Source organism: Episyrphus balteatus, chromosome 2 (genome assembly GCF_945859705.1).
Source record: "Episyrphus balteatus chromosome 2, idEpiBalt1.1, whole genome shotgun sequence".
Lineage (NCBI taxonomy): Eukaryota > Metazoa > Arthropoda > Insecta > Diptera > Syrphidae > Episyrphus > Episyrphus balteatus.
The window spans coordinates 91,205,121-91,227,120 of NC_079135.1; the positions used below are offsets into that span (position 1 = coordinate 91,205,121).

At 29.9% G+C, this 22,000-nt stretch overlaps 3 protein-coding genes across 5 annotated transcripts; 1 reads left to right on the forward strand and 2 right to left on the reverse strand.

Moving 5' to 3' along the window:
* Positions 1 to 456: 456 nt before the first annotated feature.
* LOC129909297 (pickpocket protein 28-like) lies at positions 457 to 10,266 on the reverse strand. Of its 3 annotated transcripts, none has more exons than XM_055986377.1 (8): positions 10,154 to 10,266; positions 2,466 to 2,672; positions 2,234 to 2,411; positions 2,024 to 2,166; positions 1,495 to 1,958; positions 1,247 to 1,421; positions 928 to 1,037; positions 457 to 864 (listed from the first exon to the last, which is right to left on the reverse strand). In XM_055986377.1, exons 1-8 carry the CDS (start codon positions 10,210 to 10,212, stop codon positions 716 to 718), a joined length of 1,485 nt encoding a protein of 494 aa, XP_055842352.1. In that variant the 5' UTR covers positions 10,213 to 10,266; the 3' UTR covers positions 457 to 715. The 3 variants fall into 3 exon arrangements, with proteins under 3 accessions (XP_055842352.1, XP_055842353.1, XP_055842351.1); XM_055986378.1 differs by lacking the exon at positions 10,154 to 10,266 and adding an exon at positions 6,764 to 6,829; XM_055986376.1 differs by lacking the exon at positions 10,154 to 10,266 and adding an exon at positions 2,741 to 2,871.
* On the forward strand, positions 5,899 to 13,069 carry LOC129909310 (uncharacterized). The gene is made up of 3 exons (XM_055986394.1): positions 5,899 to 6,490; positions 6,564 to 6,696; positions 13,011 to 13,069. Exons 1-3 carry the CDS (start codon positions 6,236 to 6,238, stop codon positions 13,016 to 13,018), a joined length of 396 nt encoding a protein of 131 aa, XP_055842369.1. The 5' UTR covers positions 5,899 to 6,235; the 3' UTR covers positions 13,019 to 13,069.
* Positions 13,070 to 13,370: 301 nt separating this feature from the next.
* On the reverse strand, positions 13,371 to 20,513 carry LOC129909304 (partitioning defective 6 homolog gamma). The gene is made up of 5 exons (XM_055986388.1): positions 20,289 to 20,513; positions 14,288 to 14,513; positions 13,998 to 14,223; positions 13,760 to 13,928; positions 13,371 to 13,693 (listed from the first exon to the last, which is right to left on the reverse strand). The coding sequence occupies exons 1-5, from the start codon at positions 20,349 to 20,351 to the stop codon at positions 13,403 to 13,405; spliced, it is 975 nt and encodes a 324-aa protein (XP_055842363.1). The 5' UTR covers positions 20,352 to 20,513; the 3' UTR covers positions 13,371 to 13,402.
* Between the last annotated feature and the right edge of the window lie 1,487 nt (positions 20,514 to 22,000).

Here is a 22,000-nt window from a genome sequence, read left to right on the forward strand (position 1 = left end):
AAAATTGCAGATGTCTTATTGTAGTTTTTTATTTAAATTCATTTTTTTTTTTCAAAAAGATTGTTTAAAATTCATAAGATATCAAAAGATTGCCTACGTTATTAAACAAGTTTTTTTGAAAAAAAAATTAAGCTTTGAGAATTTTTTGGTCATAGAGGTTAAATTATTTTATTTAGAGGTTAAAACCATTTTAAAAGGTGTTTTCGTAATTTTTAAAACATTTTTGCAGTTTTTTTTTTTTTAATTAATGATAAAATTAAATTCATGATATTCTTTTTCTTAAAAAACTCTACAATTCTAAGCTACTTTTACTATTAGAGCAAATGCGTGCGCCCTCGTCGTCGTGCATTCGCATTTCCTTTAAGTATCTAGGCAACTTGAATTGTAAAAGCAAGTGCTTGCGACTTAGTTTTCTCATTTTCTATAATGGGATGATTTCAAACCTTAAAGATAAAGTTAATTTTTAAATTTAAAACTGCTTATCAGTGTTTATTTATTTTGCAGAATGATACTTTTTATATTAACACGTTTGTCTTTAATTGTGCGCTGATAATAATTGTAACATTTTTTTAAATTGAATACATTTTAGGGTTTTTAAACGTTACAAAAAATTTCCTCAGCCATTTTATGTGCTTATAATCTTGTAGTCAATTTTAAATAACCATTTACAAGCTTTTTTTTAAAGAGTGACTAAAAACAGACAATATTTGTATTTCTACAAACGGTTGCTAAGACTACCAATCGATCTGGTTTCACGTGATCTTTTCCAATATTTGTAAAACTTGATTGTTGCATAATAACCAATTTCTATCGAACTCATCAGTGAACAACCTATACTTACGCCAAGAATTCCTCCGATATTAGCTGAAATATATATATATTCCATTAATTTAACAAATTTAAAACATAAATAATATTTTTAGTTACCCAATAGGCCGTTAGTTGAATAAATAAGCTGTTTTTTATATTGTGAACAAAAAGGCGAAGGATGGTAAATGCGTATAAGGCTAGATTCTTCCAAATGTGTTTCATTGAATCTAGAAATTGAAGGAAACAAAAATAAATGTTTATGTAAAATACAATAATTAATTAAGCATCTCGGAGCTGGGGAAATGAAAAAGTGGTTCATTAAATTTTAGTATATTGCATTGTTCAACGTGGCGATTTCTATGACTTCAAATCCTAAAGGATTTTATCTATAGACTTGAGTTCGAACGGGCAAAACTCATTACAAAACTTAACTTACAAAAATTCGTCCAGCTCAAACATATTATTCTCCGGATCTAAGTCCGACCTATCTAATTGGTATTCGTATTCAACCAAATTACAAAGTGGATTGCATGCACCGCAAGTCAGTGCATATTCCATTTCATTTAACGAATCAGGTGTTTCCTCTGTTGGTCGATAAGATGTCCATGTTACTGTTATGAATTTAAAAAAAAAAAATATTTTTAAATTTGTCCAATAAATAAAAAAAATGTAATTGTTTTGTACCTTTGTATTTACTCAAACATTCCAAGTGTCCTAAATTACAATAGCTTACCGGAGGATCAAGAAAATCTCTAGGCGTATAAAATGGAATACAATTGCAAACTGCTTGTATGTTTTGAAGTTTACACTTGAGCAGACATTCTGGCTGGCTATATTGTATGCCATATCCTCGTGGCTGTTCATCAGCAAAATAACAAAGCCTTTGTCCTATTTTATATTTTCTTATTTCGTCATCACTGTTAATAATATTAATCTGCAACGGCACCAACATATCACTGTTCGGTGATAGTGGAAACTCAGACAATTCTCCTGTTAAAATATCTGGATAAAATACACTGTTGAAAATTTGAATTATAAATCCAATAGTGCTACGTTGGCTGTAAAAGTAGTCATTAACTGATGAGTTCAATAAGACTTTTAAGCCCATATCCGTTCCAATTACATTTAGATGTCTTACTTGCACTGGCCTTTAAATTTAGTGTAAATAGAAAGTAGATTTAAACTGAATTAAGAGTTTAGTTTAAAAACTTACATTATTTTCCGTCCCACCCGATTGTAATTGAACATACAACAAAATCCTTCGGGAGAAACCCTTAGTTCAAAGAGTTCATTACAAGGATATATTTTTCCTGCCCAGCTACATTTTAGAAGAAGTTCTTCACATTTTGGAGCCAACTTTTTCAAAAATATGAAGACATTATATCGTTAGCTTTTATGTAATTCTTGGGGATTTAAAACCTACTTTCTTAAGAAACTGATAAACATCAAAGAAACCAGGCTTCGTAGAAAATACAGTATCGAGGAGTACTTGTAAATTGTAGGCATCATCAATGTCAAATCCGGTACTATCGAAAAGTCCTCCAATTAATTCAAATCTCTTAATAAGATCTTTTTCATCAAGACCTTTGGTCATCTTAGTTCTGTAAATTAAATGAAAAGTTATAAAATATTTAATTTATTTTAATGTAACTTACATATTTCTTGCATATTCTTCTACTGCTCGTTTGCTTATTTTATTAACACTGCAAATAGAGATTCCGGGAAATGGAACTTCAGCAACTGGATGTCGAAATGAGTTTACATAAGTCACGGTTGGATTTAATTCAAAATATAGAAGACAATGGCTAGTAATGTAGGCAGCTGCAACCACGCCAGTTAGTAAAAATGGTATCCAAAGAGTTCTGAAAAATATTTTTTTAAACGTGGTGATAATTTAAACGTGGTTATAATTTAATATCTTATAACATACTTTAAAAATTTAGAGTTTCCAAGAAAAACTAGCAATTTAAATCCTGTTATACTAGTTTTTTGGAAAAAATCAACTGTGGTCAGCTTTACTGCCACCAACCAGGCGTTTGGCTTCATTTCTATCAAATGTTCGAATCCAAATAAAAATTTTTGAATCTCAAATCATTAATCCTAATTGTTTTATCAATATCTTTCACATAATCTTGAGAATAAAATCTTGAATAGGTTCTACGGAGAGAACCGCCCTTATCATGTCGTTTTGGGATACATATTATTAGCATTAGATTTACAGAATAATTGCTTACCTATTTAGAGCACTGCTCTAGAAAAAATATTTTTATATGTATGTATGCCAATACCTAATTATTGTCTAGGAAAATTCGACTAAGATCAAAGATAATTGAATAAGAAGGATTTTTGACTTTATCTAATTTATGTAAGGTAAGTCACTGTGGCGTATGCGTCATATATTTGTAAAGAATAACTTGAACAATTTTCTAAAGGAAAATAAAACAGATACATATATAATTAACATGACCAATAAATGACCACCCGGATATTACAGGTTAACTGTTGAAAGCACGGAGTAGACCATAAATGCTTTTTTACTAATGCAAAAACCGGAAGTTCGGTTTTTTTACTGCGTAGCTTTCTTGTGTTTAATTTTTGTGGTTCGACATTTCTTTTTGTGAAAGCAATATCTTTTGGTTGCATTGTAATTGATAACAATTGCTTTTCAAAAACTTTTTAAATGAAATGCACTATGCACGACTGTGTCGCTTGTATAAGTAAGTTATTTGTATATGTTTTTTTATTGCAGTTTAAGAATATAAATACATATTTGATTTTCTAGCAACAAGAAACAAATGGAATACATGTTTAAATTAAAATTATGTTGAATCAGATTTTGTAAGATCAACAAACCAAATATAAATATTTGTGCAGCTTATCCAAATTTGTATATAAGGTTTGTTGAAATTAGTTATAGAAGCTTTTAAAAATACATTACGGCCCACCAATAAAGGTATCACTTTTATTTAACTTATAGAGAGTAGAGTAGGAATATTTGGAATTCAGATTTATGTCGTTTTTGATCGTTGATTACATAAGCACTATTCCATACTGCACTTGTAGTAAAGTCGTTGATTTCAAATCAAAAAGTGGAGTTGGTGAATCACGCAATATTTTGCACGACATTCTAGCGCTCGCTCAAAAGAGATCGTTGAAAAGTACCTAAAAAGAAACCAGATTTTTTCGGAATACAAACAAGGGTTAGCGTTGAATGACGAAAACCGATAATCCTAAATAGAAAATCCCAAAAAAAAAAACAAAATGGTGATAAGCCTAAAATCCCCCAAAAAAAAGCCAAACAAAAAAAAAACCAAGAGAAGATCCAAAAAAATGTTGCGCTAGCGCAACATCATTTTAGGTAGAGAAAATGTGTTGGCATTTCAATTTAACCATCTAAAATCATAATAAAGCACTATTTACATTAGAGCGACCAAGGAATGAGCGAATGAACGAAAGAATGAAATTTAATGTATTTCTAAATTATCTAATGTTTCTAATAAAAACTCTATAATACAACAGCAAGCTAACTAAAGTTAAAAAAAAATTACATTTTAATATCTAAAATAAGAAAAAATATGAAAAAACAATTTGGTTGTTACGAATACAAGTTTGTTCGTACGAACAAATGGTTTTCTGAAATATTTCTTATTTTAGAAATTAAAATGTTAAACATTTTTTTTTTTGAACATATTAAACACTAGTTATCTTGCTACTGTTTAATACAGTTTTTGTTTAAAAATACATTAAATTTTATTTGTTCGTTCATTCGCTAATTCGTTGGTCATTTAAATAGTGCTTAAGAGTGAAAATGCTTAAGAGTAAAAAAAATGTTGATTTTTAACCGCTTGTTTTTGACTAAAATTAAATGTGGTATGTATAAAAATATGTATATTATTTATAACAATAAGTTTTCAAAATATGCATTAAATAATTCTTTAATTTTAATACGATTTCTAAGTCAAACAGTTCAATGAGGTAATCGAATTATGTTTAAATTAGTGTTAATTTTTTTCCGTTACAAAATAAAATTCTTGGGTATGTGGAGATTTTTGCAGATTTTGGAGATTGGGGTCTTTTGAACCCCGATTTTTTTGTTTGGACTAATTTTATTGGGAATTCATTCGAATGAATTTTTTTTTTGGAGCTAGAGTATGTCCCCCTACAAACAAAATACTTTTCTGAGATATTTTTTTTTCAAGCCCTAACACATAAAAATAAAGTTCTGACCTGAGGATGCGATTATGTTAATCGTATGTTTTTTGGGTCGCTGAAACCGAAGTCTATTTTGCCTCATCACGGCAGGTTTTCGAGATAACCGAAACAAATGTCACATCACCCACACAAACAAATTTTTTTTGATCTGGGGTGCGACTATCTTACTTTCTATTTTGAAAACCCCAGAAAAAAATGTTCGTTTCAGGGTGTCTGTGACAAATTTTTGAGGTTATCTAGAAATCCTGACGTTATCGCGTGAAACGGACTTCGGATTCGGTTTCAGCGACCAAAAAAACATAGGTACTCACCCCCAGGTCAGAACTTTTTTCTCTGCGTGCTCAAAAAATACCCTGTTCCGACCTAGGGATGCGGCTATGTTAATAACATGTTTTTTTGGTCGCTGAAACTGAATCCAAAGTCCATTTCATTCGATCAGTTCAGGTTTTCTAGATAATCTCAAAAAGGTGTCAGAGACACCCTGAAACGAACTTCTTTTTTGAGGTTGTGAAAATAGACTTCGAATTTGGTTTCAGCGATTCTAAAACATATCATTAACATGGGCGCACCCCCAAATCAAAAATGTTCTTTTGTGTGGCTGTGAAATTTTTTGTGGTTAAATCGAAAACCCACTCTTTTCGCTAGCTCGGCTAAATTTAGTTCGATCTATGTATGTGCGTACTATGCTGAATCCTAAACTTGCCATATAGTACCTACATTAAAATTAATAACTATGTTTATTACCAACTTTTCGACTTAAATTGACCATAAAGTCAAAAATTAGCATGGGCAAGAATAATAGAACACCTTGAAAAATTAATTTTTTAAAATTTCATTTAAATTAACTGCATTTAAAAACTATTATAGGTACCTGTATACAAAGTAGCTATGTACCTACACAATTTTGAATCACCATAACTATAATAAGAGCAAGCGCGAAGGCGCAGTACCTACAACAACAAGGATTTGGGGATTTTTAATTCTTTTATATCCGTGCATCATTAACAACAACAACTCCCATTTGTACAATTCACAAGTGTATACAAATACCTACCAGTTTCTCTTTCTATCTACCAACCGTATATAGGAAATGCCAACAACCATTTCATCGATTAAAATTCGAAAAATAACAAGAGTTGTGGTAAATGAAAAAAATCCCTCAACTTGTTATTTCAGTTCAGTATAACAAGTTCAACGTCATTGTTTGGTCCATATGTCTGGTTACGGGGAAAACATGTGTAGAATGAAAAAATTCGCTATGGAAAAGAAAATGGTAGTCCTGGCCAAAATAAGAGAACACAAAGATATTCTATTTGGTGTTTTTTCTGATACATTAACTAAACAAATAAAAAGTGATAAATGGAAAGAAGTCTATGATGTTGCACGAAGTATTAATATTGTATCAGCAAGTAAAGATTGGACCTATGTTCGAGATACATTTTGGCAAAATTGCCGCAAATATACTTTTGTAAGAATGTTTATTCATATTCATAAACAAACAACAACAATTGTTTTGTTTATTTTGTTTCTTCTTTTTTTAGATAAAAATAGAAAACTCAAAGAAAGAAGGAGGAAAAAAATGTCAACTAACACAATGTGATAAAATTGTACTGGATATTGTCGGAAGGGAATCGACATGCATCAATGGAATTCATCTAGAAGAACCCACAGAAGGTAATTATCTAGATTTTATGCTTAATTTACAATTGACTTTAGAAATTAAAGAAGAAAAAAGGTTTACTTAAACATTCCAAGACTGCTATCTTCTGTTTGTTACTAGTGCATTGCTACAATCTGCAAATGTCAAATGCATGAAAAACAAAAATAGAAAGTTCTTCATTTTGATTTTACTCCAAATGATGTACAGTGTTATGCGCACTTACAAACAACAACCTAGGGTTCGGAACTTGCTTTAGCTGATTTGTTTAATTTTTAAAATATGTATATTATATTTTAAGAGAAAATTGATTTTGGTTAAATAAGTAACTTTATAGACATAGAAACTTTTTGCATGATCATTTTTCAACCGGCAACCGTCACGTACAGACAAAACTGACCACCTCAGTTTTAATATTCTGTCTGTCTTCACTTTATTTCGGATGGTGCTTTATAAGCGGCACTCGTGACAAAGATATCACGTCGATCGTCGCCTTCACGCTCGAAGCTCAGCGGAGATGGCGCTCTTTTAATCGAACAAAAACAAAACACAAAAACCGCCATTTCTTTCCTAAGCTAATCATCAATCCTCGACTAACACAAAAAAAAAATGAGCTCCATACTTTATAAAGTTTGAATTTTTTTAAAGCATTCATAGAAGAATTATATAAAAAAAAATGTTTAAATACTTTTAAAATATCCAAAATTGATATTTTTAAACTTTTGAATTTAGGTTATAAAACGTTTTGTACAGAAGTTTTAATTGAAACCGGTTGATTCGATAAATTCAGAAATCTAGAAAACGGTTCAATGAGAGGTACCGTTAACAACGGTCCAACAATTATGTTAACTTTAAAAGTAGAACCTTATGTTCTACAGTAATTGTATATATTTTTTTTTTGTCAAGGTGATATGGCAAGTATCTTAAATATTGATCATAAAAAAATAATTTACCCCACTAGGGACTGAGCCAAAACCAATAGCTACTAAACTTGTTATCTCGGGTTCAATTCTTTTACGAATTCTAAATTTGCCCGAAACGCAAGTAAAAAATTAAAATTTTCCTGGAAATGAATGAAAATCATAATAAAAAGTTTTCCTCGGAATTTATTATAATCGGTAATCAATTTTCCTGGGAAACTTTGATGTAATTTGGATGTTTTTTGGATTTCTGTGGAAGATTCACGATCGCAAAATAAATTCCGGGGGAAAAATTATTCCAAGGGAAACAAAATTCCCCTGGAGATTAACGAAAAGTCCCAATAAATATCGTGCTAGGCCAAAGCCACCTAAGTGTCAAAGTCAAAAAATGTTACAGCTACTAACTGCACTAAGACGACTTCGACTCAGCAACGAATATATGTAAGCATATGAAAATGTTAAATGTTAACTAACAGACAAAATTTCCGAAAAAGTTAAAATTTCAAAAGTCAAGAGACAAGTTAAAAAAACCTACAAAATGACCATTTTTACGAAATGAGTAGAAATATAAAAATGCTATTAGTTTGTATCATCAATCGTGAACAAATTCCCTACTAATACTATAGTACATGATGAGTAGTAAAATTAGGTACTATTTGGTATTTTTAATTTGTCCAACTTGATTTGATACTTTATAATGCATCTGTCAGAAGTCAGATTGAAAAAATATAAAATAGACGAATAACTCTGTGTTTATTGTTATTATTGTTTTTTGTAATCTGTACAAAAATGCAAAAGAACCTCGATACTCCGTGGAAAAGTAAAATGAGGAAAAAATTTTATGAGGATTTATTTAGTAAAGAAGGCTATTACAATAGTGTTTTACTAACTAAAGAAAAATATGATTCAATTATAAAAGATATCAAGCGCATAAAAACTTTCAAAGAACAAGAATCAACTCGTGATTATCGTCTTATTGAAAGATATGATATTTACACTATAGAAGGATGTGAAAAACTCATTAAACCAAAATCTGAAAGTGAAAAGAATCCCAAAATATATGTTCATTCTGATGAGCTATTCGACATTCTATATTCTACACATACATCAAATGGTCACGGTGGTAGGGACAAAATGTTGAAGCAAATACGTGCTCAATATAAAAACATTACCAGAGCTCAATTGAAATTATTTTTAGATTTATGTGAATGTTGTCATCCGAAAGGCGATAAAAAAGCAACTTTAGCTGAAAACTTTCGAACAACCAACTTCAATAATAGATCTCATGTCTATTTCATTGACTTTCAGTCTCAGCCAGATGAGAATTTTAACTCTGTTCTCATTTATCAAGAAAATTCAACAAAATTTATAGTTCTCAAGCCACTCAAGGCACTGGGTGCTGCAGAAATAACTCAACAATTATTTGATATCTTTCTTATGGTTGGTGCTCCATGTATATTGCATATACATAGTGAGAACAAACTATGCAATGAAATCATTGATACTGTAAGACCAATATGGTCACAAATTAAATTGGTTCAAGGAAAGCCTTCGCACGGTCGTAATATAAACATTGACAACTATCAAGAACTTAATCAAGAAATCAAAGAATTGCTTAGAACTTGGATGATTGATAATAAAACTACAAAATGGACTGAACGATTGGGAATTGTTCAATTTATGAAAAATACTGCATTTAATTCAGAAGTTGAAAAAAGTCCATATGAAGCTATGTTTGGCTCTCGAATCAAATTAAAATTGGATTCAAAGTATCTGCCTAAGAAAGTGTATAATGAATCTGAAAGTGTACCCGATTTGCAATTGGTTATGATAAAGAATGAACCCAGATGTAGTATGGATTCATTATCATCTCTTAATCAGGATCCATTTAGTGAGTTAGAACAATCATTGGATAGCTTCAAAGAAATACTTGAAAACACAGAAGTTCTTGTTAAGGATGAAAAACCTTCGAATTCTAAAGAAACGATTTCAATTATTCAAACACAGGCTATTAAGCGAACTGGCGAAACAGCTTTTCCAGTTAAAGACCCTTTAAAGCGGACAAGAAACTCTTTAAAGTAGTTATGAATCTAAATTATAATAATAAATAATAATAATAATTAAGAGGATCCGTAAAGTTTTTTAGCTTGAATTCGACTTCTTCGATTGATTTAAATTATTTGTTTCAATATACCCATTTGCACATTTCAAGATCGATGGACTTAAGAATCCTTCAGAGTTCGTTGACTTATTAAGTTTAAGTTCCTACTTGAATGCAATTTTCCTTTCAAAAATTTTGAATACTTCAAATTAAAAAAAAAAAAAACATGCTAGTTTTAATGAAATGGCCTTCGTCAAAATTTCGTTTAAAAATATAAAAAATTGTTACTTTGTACAAAACCGAAACTAGGCAAATTGATATCCAAAAAATAAAGAGTAACCTTAACATTTTATCCGGGTTTTTTATTTAAAGTTCTGGATTTTTCAAGATATACTTTCTGATTAACTAATTAAAAAACGTGATATTTAAAGATATGTGCAAAAATAAACTTACAGAATATGTTGCAACTTCAGAACTTCTTGAAAATCTAGCTGCTTCCGCTTCATCAACATCAATGCCCTTAATTACTGGTGCTTACACTACTACAGTTCCTCCAAGATCTTTTCAACCTCGTATCAAAAAAGGTATATTTTCAATTGCAGTGAATTAAACTTAAATTTTGAATGTATGTTTTTTTTTGTTCTAGTAAAAAATCGATCTCTTGGACAATCATCATTACTTTCACTGAAAAAGAAAAAACTTATGGTAAAACGTATTGAACTTTTAAATCATAAAACAATTTTGGAAATTGCACTTTTGGAAAAACAATTAGGTGTTCCTTTCTCAAATCATACTTTAAGTATTATCGAAGAATCACACAACGGCAATAATGATCATAGCAAATATGAACATGCGGAATTTAGTTCGAATATTAAAGAAGAGAAGCATTTGTTAAATTTTGATGAACACTTAGAATAGATTACATTATGTAATTTTTTAACATTAAGATTTTTTGTATTTTAAGAATAAAAAAATAAATTTGTCAAACTCGGAGTATAATAAAGAAGACATTTCTAAAATGAAAAATTTAAGGCTTCAACTTTCCTCGAAAATTTCATATTTTCAACCCGGAGTCAAGGATAATGAAACTTGAGAGAAACATTACGGAGTATTCAAGGCTTGCCATGAATGGTTTAACAATTTGCTTCCTAGTGGTTAGAGCAATAAACCACCTGGAGGGTTGGTTATTCAAATTCAACACATAAGTGAAGAATATTTACATAAACATGACCCTTTAATTCTATTCAAATGTTTAAAGCAAAAGAATGGCTCATAAAATTGTAGCATTATTGTTTGCAGAAATATTGAGATTTCATTTTTTAGTGTAGTGTTTTACTCAAAGTCCGGTTAATACATTAAGAATCTTCACACAAATTTTATAAATTAACTATAAGAGCTTAATTTACAGGATTTTGAATCTTAATAAATATTTAACTCAAACAAAATTTTCATTTTCGTTCATGAAAAAATTAAATATTTGTAAATTTTTACTACATGCATATTTTTTAGAACAAAGTGATAACGAAAGTATTTAATTTTTTTATATATAAAATATCTGAAAACTAGAATATTTCAGCTTTCAAATTCTGTTTTCAAAATTCTAACATTTTTCACTTACTTACTGCTTCTCAAAAATCAAATTTGTTTTACCTTTACATTGCATTGCAAAAGTGTATATCAAATTTAATCAAAATCTTTAAAAATGTTTTTGATAAAATATCAATAAATCATAAATATGTATTATAAATTGTGTATGAGAGGTACACGCTCTAAGAGAATTATATAACAAAACAAAACGAAACTTGGAAAATACAAAAAAATTATCTGTACCGAATTTCAAGCAAATCTGTCCACCCGTTTAGGCACCAGCTGGTTATGCAGATGGATGCACAGACAAACCGAAAAACTTCTGCATAATCGCAATGCTGGTTTTGGTTTTTATAAAAAAATCGAAAAATTTTTTCACATGAAATCAATACTTGTCCTATAAAGAAAATCACCATTTTCAACATTCAATTTGTTATTACTTCCTAGTATTTATCCTATATCCATCTTCCGTAAAAAATATTACAAAATCTCAAGTGGTAACAGGAAAACGTAGTTTTTTTAATGCTAAGAAATGTATTTAAAAAAAAAAAAAACTTCTCATAATCTCGTTTTCTACTGTTTATCATTTTTATGAATCCAATATTACTTACTTAATTGGCGCTACAACTCTTTTTCTTCTTTCCTTGATATTTTGTCCGGCTGACTATTGTGTATGAAATCCACACAAATTTAGCTTGGTGCTTATAATCTCGTGGAAGTCGTAAAAAAAATCCAAGATATTTAATGGATTTTTGAACCAAATGTTTTGGTCAGCTGCATTCAAACTATTTGGCCTTGGCGTTGTTCTCTGAATATTGCGAAGTTACTAAAATTAACTTTTGGGTACTTTTCGGGGTTTGGTGCATTGTGATCGATTGTAGTTTTCTCATGCAGTGATAGTAAAATCAAAACGGTTCGAGGCATTAAAATAAAATTGGGAATAGGATGTTGTAGGTGAGGCTTAAAAGACTATGTATTTTGTTGCGAGTTAAGAGTAGACGGTATTATTTTTGCTGTTAATTGAAGTTCTATGTGTTGCACACTTAAATACATACTTTTAACTAAAACTACACAAGGAGCTCATGAGAATCATCAACAATCAAATTCCTCACCTCGAAGTCAATAGAATTGGAAACAAATTATTTAAAAGGAGTTTCAAAAAACATTACCGGTTTGACTCTTACTGCTTACCAAGTCATGCATATTGTTTAAGAAAATTGCACTTTATTTCACAAACCATTGCTGTTTTTTTCGTTTTCAGAATGATGATGATATTCTTGATCTTATTTTTTTCAAATACGTTGTTGATTTTTGAGACTCCTCAATTGATAATCATGACTTCCATTGCTGTTGAGCAATCTTATTTCTTTTAACACTGTGCACAAACATAAAAATAATGGGTTAAAATAAAAGATAAGTAAACAAAAACATACCTTTTTAGAAAATCAATTATTTCCACAGAAGAAATTTATAAAGAATTCTTGAAAATTGAAGCCAAAAACCATGGGTTTTAAAAAATATGGAATGTAAATATATTTAATAATAAAATATAATGGAATATCTCTACATGATTACAGTGATGATGTTTTTTTTTTTTTTATTTTATACTTTTAATTGGATTTAATTATGTATTAATTTAATTTTTTATCAAATAATTTTTAAGTGAATTTTTTAATAGCGATTTTATTTTGTAATTTAAAATTTTATTTTTGATTTATTCTAGTTATTTGATAACAATTCCAATGCGAAAAAACCGTTCAAAACAGTTGGTATATCTAAATAGCTGCGTGATATAAAAAAGATTTATTTATTGAATACAATAATTATTATGAATAAAGTTTTTTTTTTTTTTTGTTTATAAAGTGTACACTTTAGTGTTTGTATATTATGCAAAATAATCTTGCTTTCAGTTGTCTTTTATATTTTATTGCTTATAGTTAAGTACGTCTTTTTGAGTTTTTTTTTTTTTTTTTTTTTAATTGAACAATAGTATAATAATGTAATAATAATTTATAAATAACCATGCAATTGGATTAGAAAAAATGTTAATTTTTTGTTTTAACTTTAAGTTGATTTTTTTATAATTCTTAATTAACTAGTATGTTTTTTTTTTGTTTATAAGTGCAAAACGCCGTCTTTGGACTCTGTAGCTGCATTGGGCGGAGTCGGTTGGATGTGGTTGTGTTGTTGGTCATCAAGAGTTACACCAGTCAAATCGACTATTTCATCCTGGTCGTCTTGTTCGATCTCATCTGATGTATTGGTGTGGTTTGTGTGATGCGAACCACTCGATAATTGACTGTTTCGAGAAAATGAACCCCGTCGGGGTGTAGTCAAAGTTCGTTGATTGGCTGGTTTGACTGTTATAATAAGATTCGAGCTATTTGCGACCATCATATCGGTGACCTTAATTTAGTTTTTAAATTCAAGTTCAATTAATTTCTTTTAAGTAACTTTTTTACTAAGTCTTACCTGATCTAGAGTTTTTCCAGCGACTTCAATCCCGTTAACTTCCAAAACTTCATCATTTACAGCTAGAAGACCAGTACTTTCTGCCAAACCACCTGGTACTAAACGAGATATAAATATACCTGGTTGTTTTTCTAGTCCACTAGCTGTAACACGAACTGAGGTTCCATCTCTACAAAATTATATCAATTATTAAATTTTAACTCTTTTTCAAAAGCATGTTGTGTTTTTTAAAACAAACCTTATATAAAATCCTAATGGCTTATCGCTACCATGTTTGAGTAAACGTACTCTACGACACGTTTCAGGGACAATATCAACATCGATAATAGCCGAAACTTGTCGAAAATCATGCGGATTAGATATGGTTGGGGCCTTAGTCTTTACTGGCGTTTGTCCAAGAATACTACTTATGATATTACTACGTGGTTTCATAGTTCCATAGCCAGAGAAATCTTCAAAATAGTCTTTAAAATACGAAAAAGCATAATAATGTTGCTTTGTTAATTAATTTGATTTAAGTTAACATACCTTTTCTCTGAACGATAATTCTTAGTAAAGGCTTTGCGGTTTTTAAGGCTCTTCCAAAATTGTCATCGTTATTAATAGGCAATAAGTCATTATCACGAGGATCAATATATAAAATCAAAAATTGTATATTATTTAGTCTATGTAGTTGTTCAATTAAGGCAGAGAAATTTTCAAAAGTTGTGGGCTCATTGCGCTTAAAGCCCCATCTACGAAATTCGGCATCAAACTGTAGAAATAGAAGAAAAAAATAATGATTACTTTTGGAAGATGATCGCATTGATTTTGTTTCAAACAATGTAAAATGATCTTCAAATATTGTAATATTTTTAAAACCGCAGTTAGCCATGCCACAGAGGAATAGGTAGTTGACTTTAGAGCCGGCATCGTGGATTCGAGCCCAACGGTCGGTTCAGAAGTTTTTTCTAAATCGCCAGCTAAACTGAAGCCACCTGTGCGATAACATAAGATAACACGGTGTTACAAAAATGAGGTTTTAAAATATACGCGAGCGGAGACCTATCAGGTTTTGTAGAGCTTGTCGCACTGAATACGAAACGGTATTTGAAAATCCCCTAACACCCCCAAAATCTGGAGTTACGGGCAAAAAACGGTTTTTTGGACCTTCACCAATTGAAAAAATTCTAGCTTCGACATTTTTTTACCCATTTTCGATTTTTTTACAGTTTCTGATAGAAGATAAATATACCTTTTTAACAATGTATAAAACATGTAACTCGGTTAAACCACTTAGAATTTATAAGATGTCAAAGTTCAAAAATTCAATTTTTTTTGTCATTTGCCCAACTTCGGCATCAATTTAAAGTATATGTTTTCAAAACAACATGCTATTTAAAAAATATATTCTAAAACTATATCTATTTCCCAATTGATCGAGGTATTTTTTATGAAAATCACTTCAAAATTGGCTTAGAAAAAAAAATTTTTCGATTTCAACCCAGATACAGAAATTCGAACTTTTAGGTATAGAACAAAAATGTTGTTTCGGCACTTAGTAGGATAAGTTGGACTCCAGGATTTGATGAAGGGTTTTTGTAGAGGAGCTAAATACAAACAATTTTTTTCTTTAGGAGGGGGGTCTATCTCCCCCCGTTTAGGTGGGAGGGGCATTTTTCTAAAAAAAAATTATCAAAATAAAAAAAAATTATTAAAAAACAACGGCAACACTTACAGTAATAAATGATACCATTTCCAAAAGGCAAAATTGTGCATTTGATTCTAATTATTAAATCAATATAATATTACCAATAGTTTTTGAAATAATCGATTTCAAAGTTGAAAATAGGGGAAAAAAATTTTTTTAAAACTCATTTTATACTATTTTTGTCCAGACTGTGAATTTTAGTAAAAAAATTACTCACACAGAAAACTGCCTCAATTGATTCCTTATCGAACCGTGAAAACTATATGTTTCTATGTCTTCTAGTTTTTGGGAAAATTGAAAAATTATTTTATCAGATTTTTCTTTTTTCAAAATATTTTTTGTTTTTATTTGTTTTTATTTTTCAATTTTCTCAAAAACTAGAAGACATAGAAACATATAGTTTTCACGGTTCGATAAGGAATCAATTGGGCAGTTTTCTGTGTGAGTAATTTTTTTACTAAAATTCACAGTCTGGACAAAAATAGTATAAAATGAGTTTTAAAAAAATTTGTTTCCCCTATTTTTAACTTTGAAATCGATTATTTCAAAAACTATTGGTAATATTATATTGATTTAAAAATTAGAATCAAATGCACAATTTTGCCTTTTGGAAATGGTATCATTTATTACTGTAAGTGTTGCCGTTGTTTTTTAATAATTTTTTTTATTTTGATAATTTTTTTTTAGAAAAATGCCCCTCCCACCTAAACGGGGGGAGATAGACCCCCCTCCTAAAGAAAAAAATTGTTTGTATTTAGCTCCTCTACAAAAACCCTTCATCAAATCCTGGAGCCCAACTTATCCTACTAAGTGCCGAAACAACATTTTTGTTCTATACCTAAAAGTTCGAATTTCTGTATCTGGGTTGAAATCGAAAATTTTTTTTTTCTAAGCCAATTTTGAAGTGATTTTCATAAAAAATACCTCGATCAATTGGGAAATAGATATAGTTTTAGAATATATTTTTTAAATAGCATGTTGTTTTGAAAACATATACTTTAAATTGATGCCGAAGTTGGGCAAATGACAAAAAAAATTGAATTTTTGAACTTTGACATCTTATAAATTCTAAGTGGTTTAACCGAGTTACATGTTTTATACATTGTTAAAAAGGTATATTTATCTTCTATCAGAAACTGTAAAAAAATCGAAAATGGGTAAAAAATTGTCGAAGCTAGAATTTTTTCAATGGGCGAAGGTCCAAAAAACCGTTTTTTGCCCGTAACTCCAGATTTTGGGGGTGTTAGGGGATTTTCAAATACCGTTTCGTATTCAGTGCGACTAGCTCTACAAAACCTGATAGGTCTCCACCCGCGTATATTTTGAGTGTTACACCGTGTAATTTTCAACTACGTCTCCCCCTCTGTGCCACGTAGTTGAGTGTTATATGTTCTTATCTTGTTCTTTCTCTTCTTTGTCTTTCCGTGTTGTATTAATGTATTGTGTTCTCAGTAAAAGAATGATTTCAACTCATGCTAAGGACTTTATTATTTGAACAAAATAACTTAAACATACCGATTTCTATTCTTCTTAAATTGTAATTTGAATTCTTATTTTTATCACTTATGTACATATATAATTAAGAAATACTTATATGATTTATTTATTGAGAATAATTTAAAATATAATTTTAAATATTGTATCATTAATTTACTTAAATGGCTCTCGTTAGCCAAATAAACTAAATAAACACAGAAAATCCTGAGAAGGGATAAAAGAGCGTAGACAGATTAAGCATAAATATCCAAAATCTTGGGATCGAAACGACACCCGAACTTTAAAAAAGAAATCAAAAAACACCAAGCGTATCTAAAACTGACATGTTAGCTTTTTGAAAGTATTCAAGCCGCTGTTAAATAAGGTTTGGGCAAAGAGATCCGCTATAATGTGTGTAATCCAAATATAAACCCTAGGAGTGTCATTCCTAATTTTGCTTTTATTTACCTCCTCTCCACATCTTTTTCATGTTTTTGATTATGTTTTTTTCTATTACAGCCGTATGGTTCGGGCCCGTTACAAGTGCTGCTTTTGTATTTAATTGGGGGAAGTAGTATGGTACCAGAAAACTCAGTTAGTCGTCGCAAAGCAAACTTACAGTGGACCAGTAATCATATTGGCCACACTATCATTCTAAAAAAAAAACTCCAGATTAAGAATGTTCTATCTGGGTTCAGAGAAAATGTGATATCCAACACGTATATTCGGATTTTTCCGAATAGCCAGGCAGCAATTAAATATCTTATCTCTGTCTCTATAAAATCAATCACGGTCCTAGACAATTAAATATAAGGGAGATGTCTGAGCAGTTCATCAATCACCTCACATGGGTGCCGCATCATAAAGACATTCTGGGCAACTTGAAGGCATATGAACTCGCCAAAGAAGGAACAACAAGTAATACCTGACTAGCGACCACACAAATATGGCTATGTATAGACTTGAAACGTTCGAAGTGCTTGTCAAATCGACTGCATATTAGCTTCACTATAGGTATTCTAACAGGACTCTTTTTAATAAGAAGACAAATGACTGGGCGTATTCTCTAATGACTTCCGAAGGAGTTGAATGGATGAAGAAGAAAATGAAACTATTCAATAATTCTTTGTACCTGCCCTTTTCTTCTAGTAATCTAGTAAAATGAACGTAAAGAATCTCCGAGTCACTCGAATAGTAGGTTCCTAACTCACTAGCAACCATAAGGTCTAAGTGAGCCTTGTTTTTGTCCGACAAACACTTAAATCTTATCTTACCAACAGAGTACGTTTTAAAATGGCGTTTTCCATTGCATTTAGCGCCTTATAGGCATATTAGCCATTATTCAGAGGCATCTTTATTAGTACGTAGGATCTTAGGAAGTTGTCAATTAATTTTTATTCAGTAAAAAAAAGATGTTAAGCTAATAAGACCCATTTTTGGAAAAGAAGATCACAACAAAAACATTACTGTTAAAAAAAGAGCCAGGTTCTCCTATGTTGAAATTATGCTGGCACAAAAAGTACTGAGATGTTAAAGTGTACCAAGTTCTAAAGTTTGGGTTCAAATTTGTATCAATAAAATTTTGATTGTCCTTTTGACAATTTTTCTTTTGATTACCGATTTTAAAGTTATTTCAAAAATTGCCAAGTAAACAATCAAAATTTTATTAATACGAATTTGAACTCAAACTTTAGAACTTGGTAGAACTTGGAAGAACTTGGCTCTTTTTTTAACAGTAATGTTTTTGTTGTGATTTCACTACTTTTTGCAAGGTATGGCTGTAGAATTGAAAATCTCTTTATCTGATGAAAATTCAGTGAAAATGGGCGGTTGGCACGCCCATTGGCTAAAATTCTCAATTTTTAAATTTAAACTACTTTAAAACTACCAGCTCTACCATTCTACCAAATTTCAAGATTCTACGATAATCAGAAGTGCTCTATAATAATTGATTAAAATTCAGCGGAAATGGGCGGATGCCACGCCCCCTGAATTGAAAATCTCAAATTTTCGATTTTTCCCTTTGTATACATTACAGGTCCTATCACCGTGTAAAATTTTAAGTTTCTAAGTTATCGGGAAGTTTCCCATAATTTTGATGATCTGTCAGTGAGTGAGTCAGTCAGTCAGTTACGGTTTTTGCGATTTTTTATAATAATAATAATAATTGGAATATGTTTGGTACATTTTAATAAACTAGATACAGTCTATCTCGCTACTTAAATACTACGCGATCCGTTTTTAAATTAACGCAGATGCACATTTATCTTTTTGCTTCTTGGACAAATTTGTTTCTCATTTTTCTTTTAAGTTAAATTACATTTATCAGACAGTTTATACCAACTACTGAAATATGTTTCTTTATGCAAACAAATGGTTTGCTCGATGAGTAATAGACATTGTTGTTCAACTAAACAAGCTTCCAATCCAAATTCTCGGAAAATCATTTTATAGTTTCCTAATTACCTACGCAAACTAAATTTCGATTCATAGCAAAATCATATTATCTAGTCTTCATTAGAGACACAGAAAAGTCTTTGTAATAAGAATCAAATTTATTCTTGTGTCCAAGAGACTCATCATTGTCTTCATGTATATCACGTAAAAGGCAATGGGATATTGCTACCTATATAAAAATAATCTCAAAATGGTTATGTTATCCATAAACCAATATGAGACATAACATAAATACAAAGTTGAATAGAATTTTCATGTCTATCGTCGTCGCATTGTCTTTTCTTTGTATATCGACAAATTGAAAGAAAAAAAAACTATTGAATAACAAGTCTTTTTCTAACCAAACTGCATAATACATTTTTTTTTTACATAATTTTTTTTTTTCATTATAAATTGGCACTGAGCTGCCCTTGAACCTAAAATTAAATACATAATCTCTCAATCCAAGATAAAAAAAAAATCAAATAAAAGAAAATTCAATGAATAGGAAATTGTTTCAAAAGAAATTGAGAAAGTATTTCCTTAAAAATGCATGCATCTCAAACAAAAAACTGGAACAGGACAAAAAATTACTTGTTCTTCTTTTCTTATTGCCTGTTGATTCGCCCCCGATTGATTGATTGACATGAAGACTGCAGCAAATTGCACCAAGAGAGACAAACCAATCTCTCGGGGGGAAATTGCTTTCGGATGAATCAGTTGATTCTAGATAAAAATGGTATTTTAATAAAAAGATTATAAATTCCTTTAAGAAAGAAAATTCATGAATAATTTCCCTACTTTTAGTTCGTGGAATTTTAAATTAGAGAAGAATGTCCGTGGACATTCTGACATTTTTTTCCCATCTACTTACTACACCCAACTACATTTACAGCAGAGACAAAAAAATTAAATTAAAAATTTTACCTTTGATTTGACTTCAATAACATCCGATTCGATATTTGTGATATTTATTTTGTTTTTGGACATTTTTAAAACATGTATTTTTAATTGATTTTATATATAAAAAAGAGATTGATTTGTATATAATAAAACAAAATAAAAGTTAAAAAAAAAAAAGAAAAACACTTAAAATAATTTAACAAAAAATAACATCACATGCACACACATACGCGCGATTTTTTGAAGTTGCCGTGTTAAAATATATTTTTGAAGGATTTGCGTTTGTGTTTCTTTTTTTTTTTGGGGTTTTCTCGTTCGATGACATGTATGAAATGTGAAGTTGAGAAATTGGTTTTGATTTACGATATTAAGGTGCGACTACATTTGATGATTTTTCTAATGCCGATTTCTACTACTGGTTTTTCCCTCCGAGGAAAAAGACTACTTATTTTTTGATAAAATGAACACAATAGCCGTGCTTCCATGAAAATTTTAAGTTCAATCCTCTAGATCACCTAATTTCATTGCAAAGGAACGGAGCTAGCATGGTTTTTCATATAAAAATATCAGCAGCGTTTACTTTTTACTTCTATTCCTTTGCAAGAGTACACGGAGAAAAATGAATCTAGTATTTTATACTCCATATGACTAGTAAGGAAATTAAAGTAAAAAGCCCTAGATTTTAAGTAAAATTTACCTTACGTATTGAACATTTCTTGGTTCCGTAAAGTAATTTGTACAAGAAAATTATGGTGAACAAAATAAAGTAGTATATACCTTACGAGTAGCAATATTTTCTTTACGTAGAGTAAAATAAACCTTCATCCAAAAAAGTGTATGACTCTTTTCACTTTAAGATTCTAGTAAAACATATTTTACAAATTTAACTATTTTGTGAATAAGTTTTACCTTATACTAAGGTAATAATATTACCTAATTCTAGGAATTTTCCCCTATACATAGTAATAACTCTTAATTGCTGTCATTGAAAAGTCTGCCATTTTGTCTTCCATGTGTTTTGGAAATTTTTTTTTGTCAAAGCTTTTAGGTGTCCGGGTGCGGAATAATTAATAAAGAAATAAAATCTGTGTTTTTCTTTTGGAAGTGAAATGTTTTCATTACTTTTTGTGTTCCTTTATGCGTTGTTATTGGCTCCGTAATTACGGATAGCATATTTTTTTCGTGTTAGAATAATATATAGGTATCCATATGAATTAACATCATTCAATCTAATTAATTCATGAAGAATTAGATAAAAATTGGATCAAATAAAGTCAATTCCATTTTTATTGATGATGATGATATTTTCCTAAATAAAATTGTTTGTTTGCACCTTACAAAATTATAATAAACTAGGTAATTTATGTAATTATTGAAAAACATAACAGGGTCATACGTTACTTACTTCTAAATAGCTTTGAGGATTAAGTACGTGTTACCTAGTTATGCTTTTCAATAATTACAAAATTCAACTTTTGTATTTTAATTTTTGTAAGATAAATGCATACAATTTTATTTAGAAAAATGTCATCAATAAAAATGAAATTGACTTTATTTGATCCAATCTGGAACTAAATTATATACCTTCCATAGAGAAGTTCAATTTACTTTAAAAATCAGTATTTTCAGCCTTATAGTAAGGTAAAATATGTACCTAACTTTCTAGTAATTTCTATTAGAAAGTCATACAAAAAAAGGCTTTACTGTAAAGTTAATCCTAAGCTATAAATTTACTA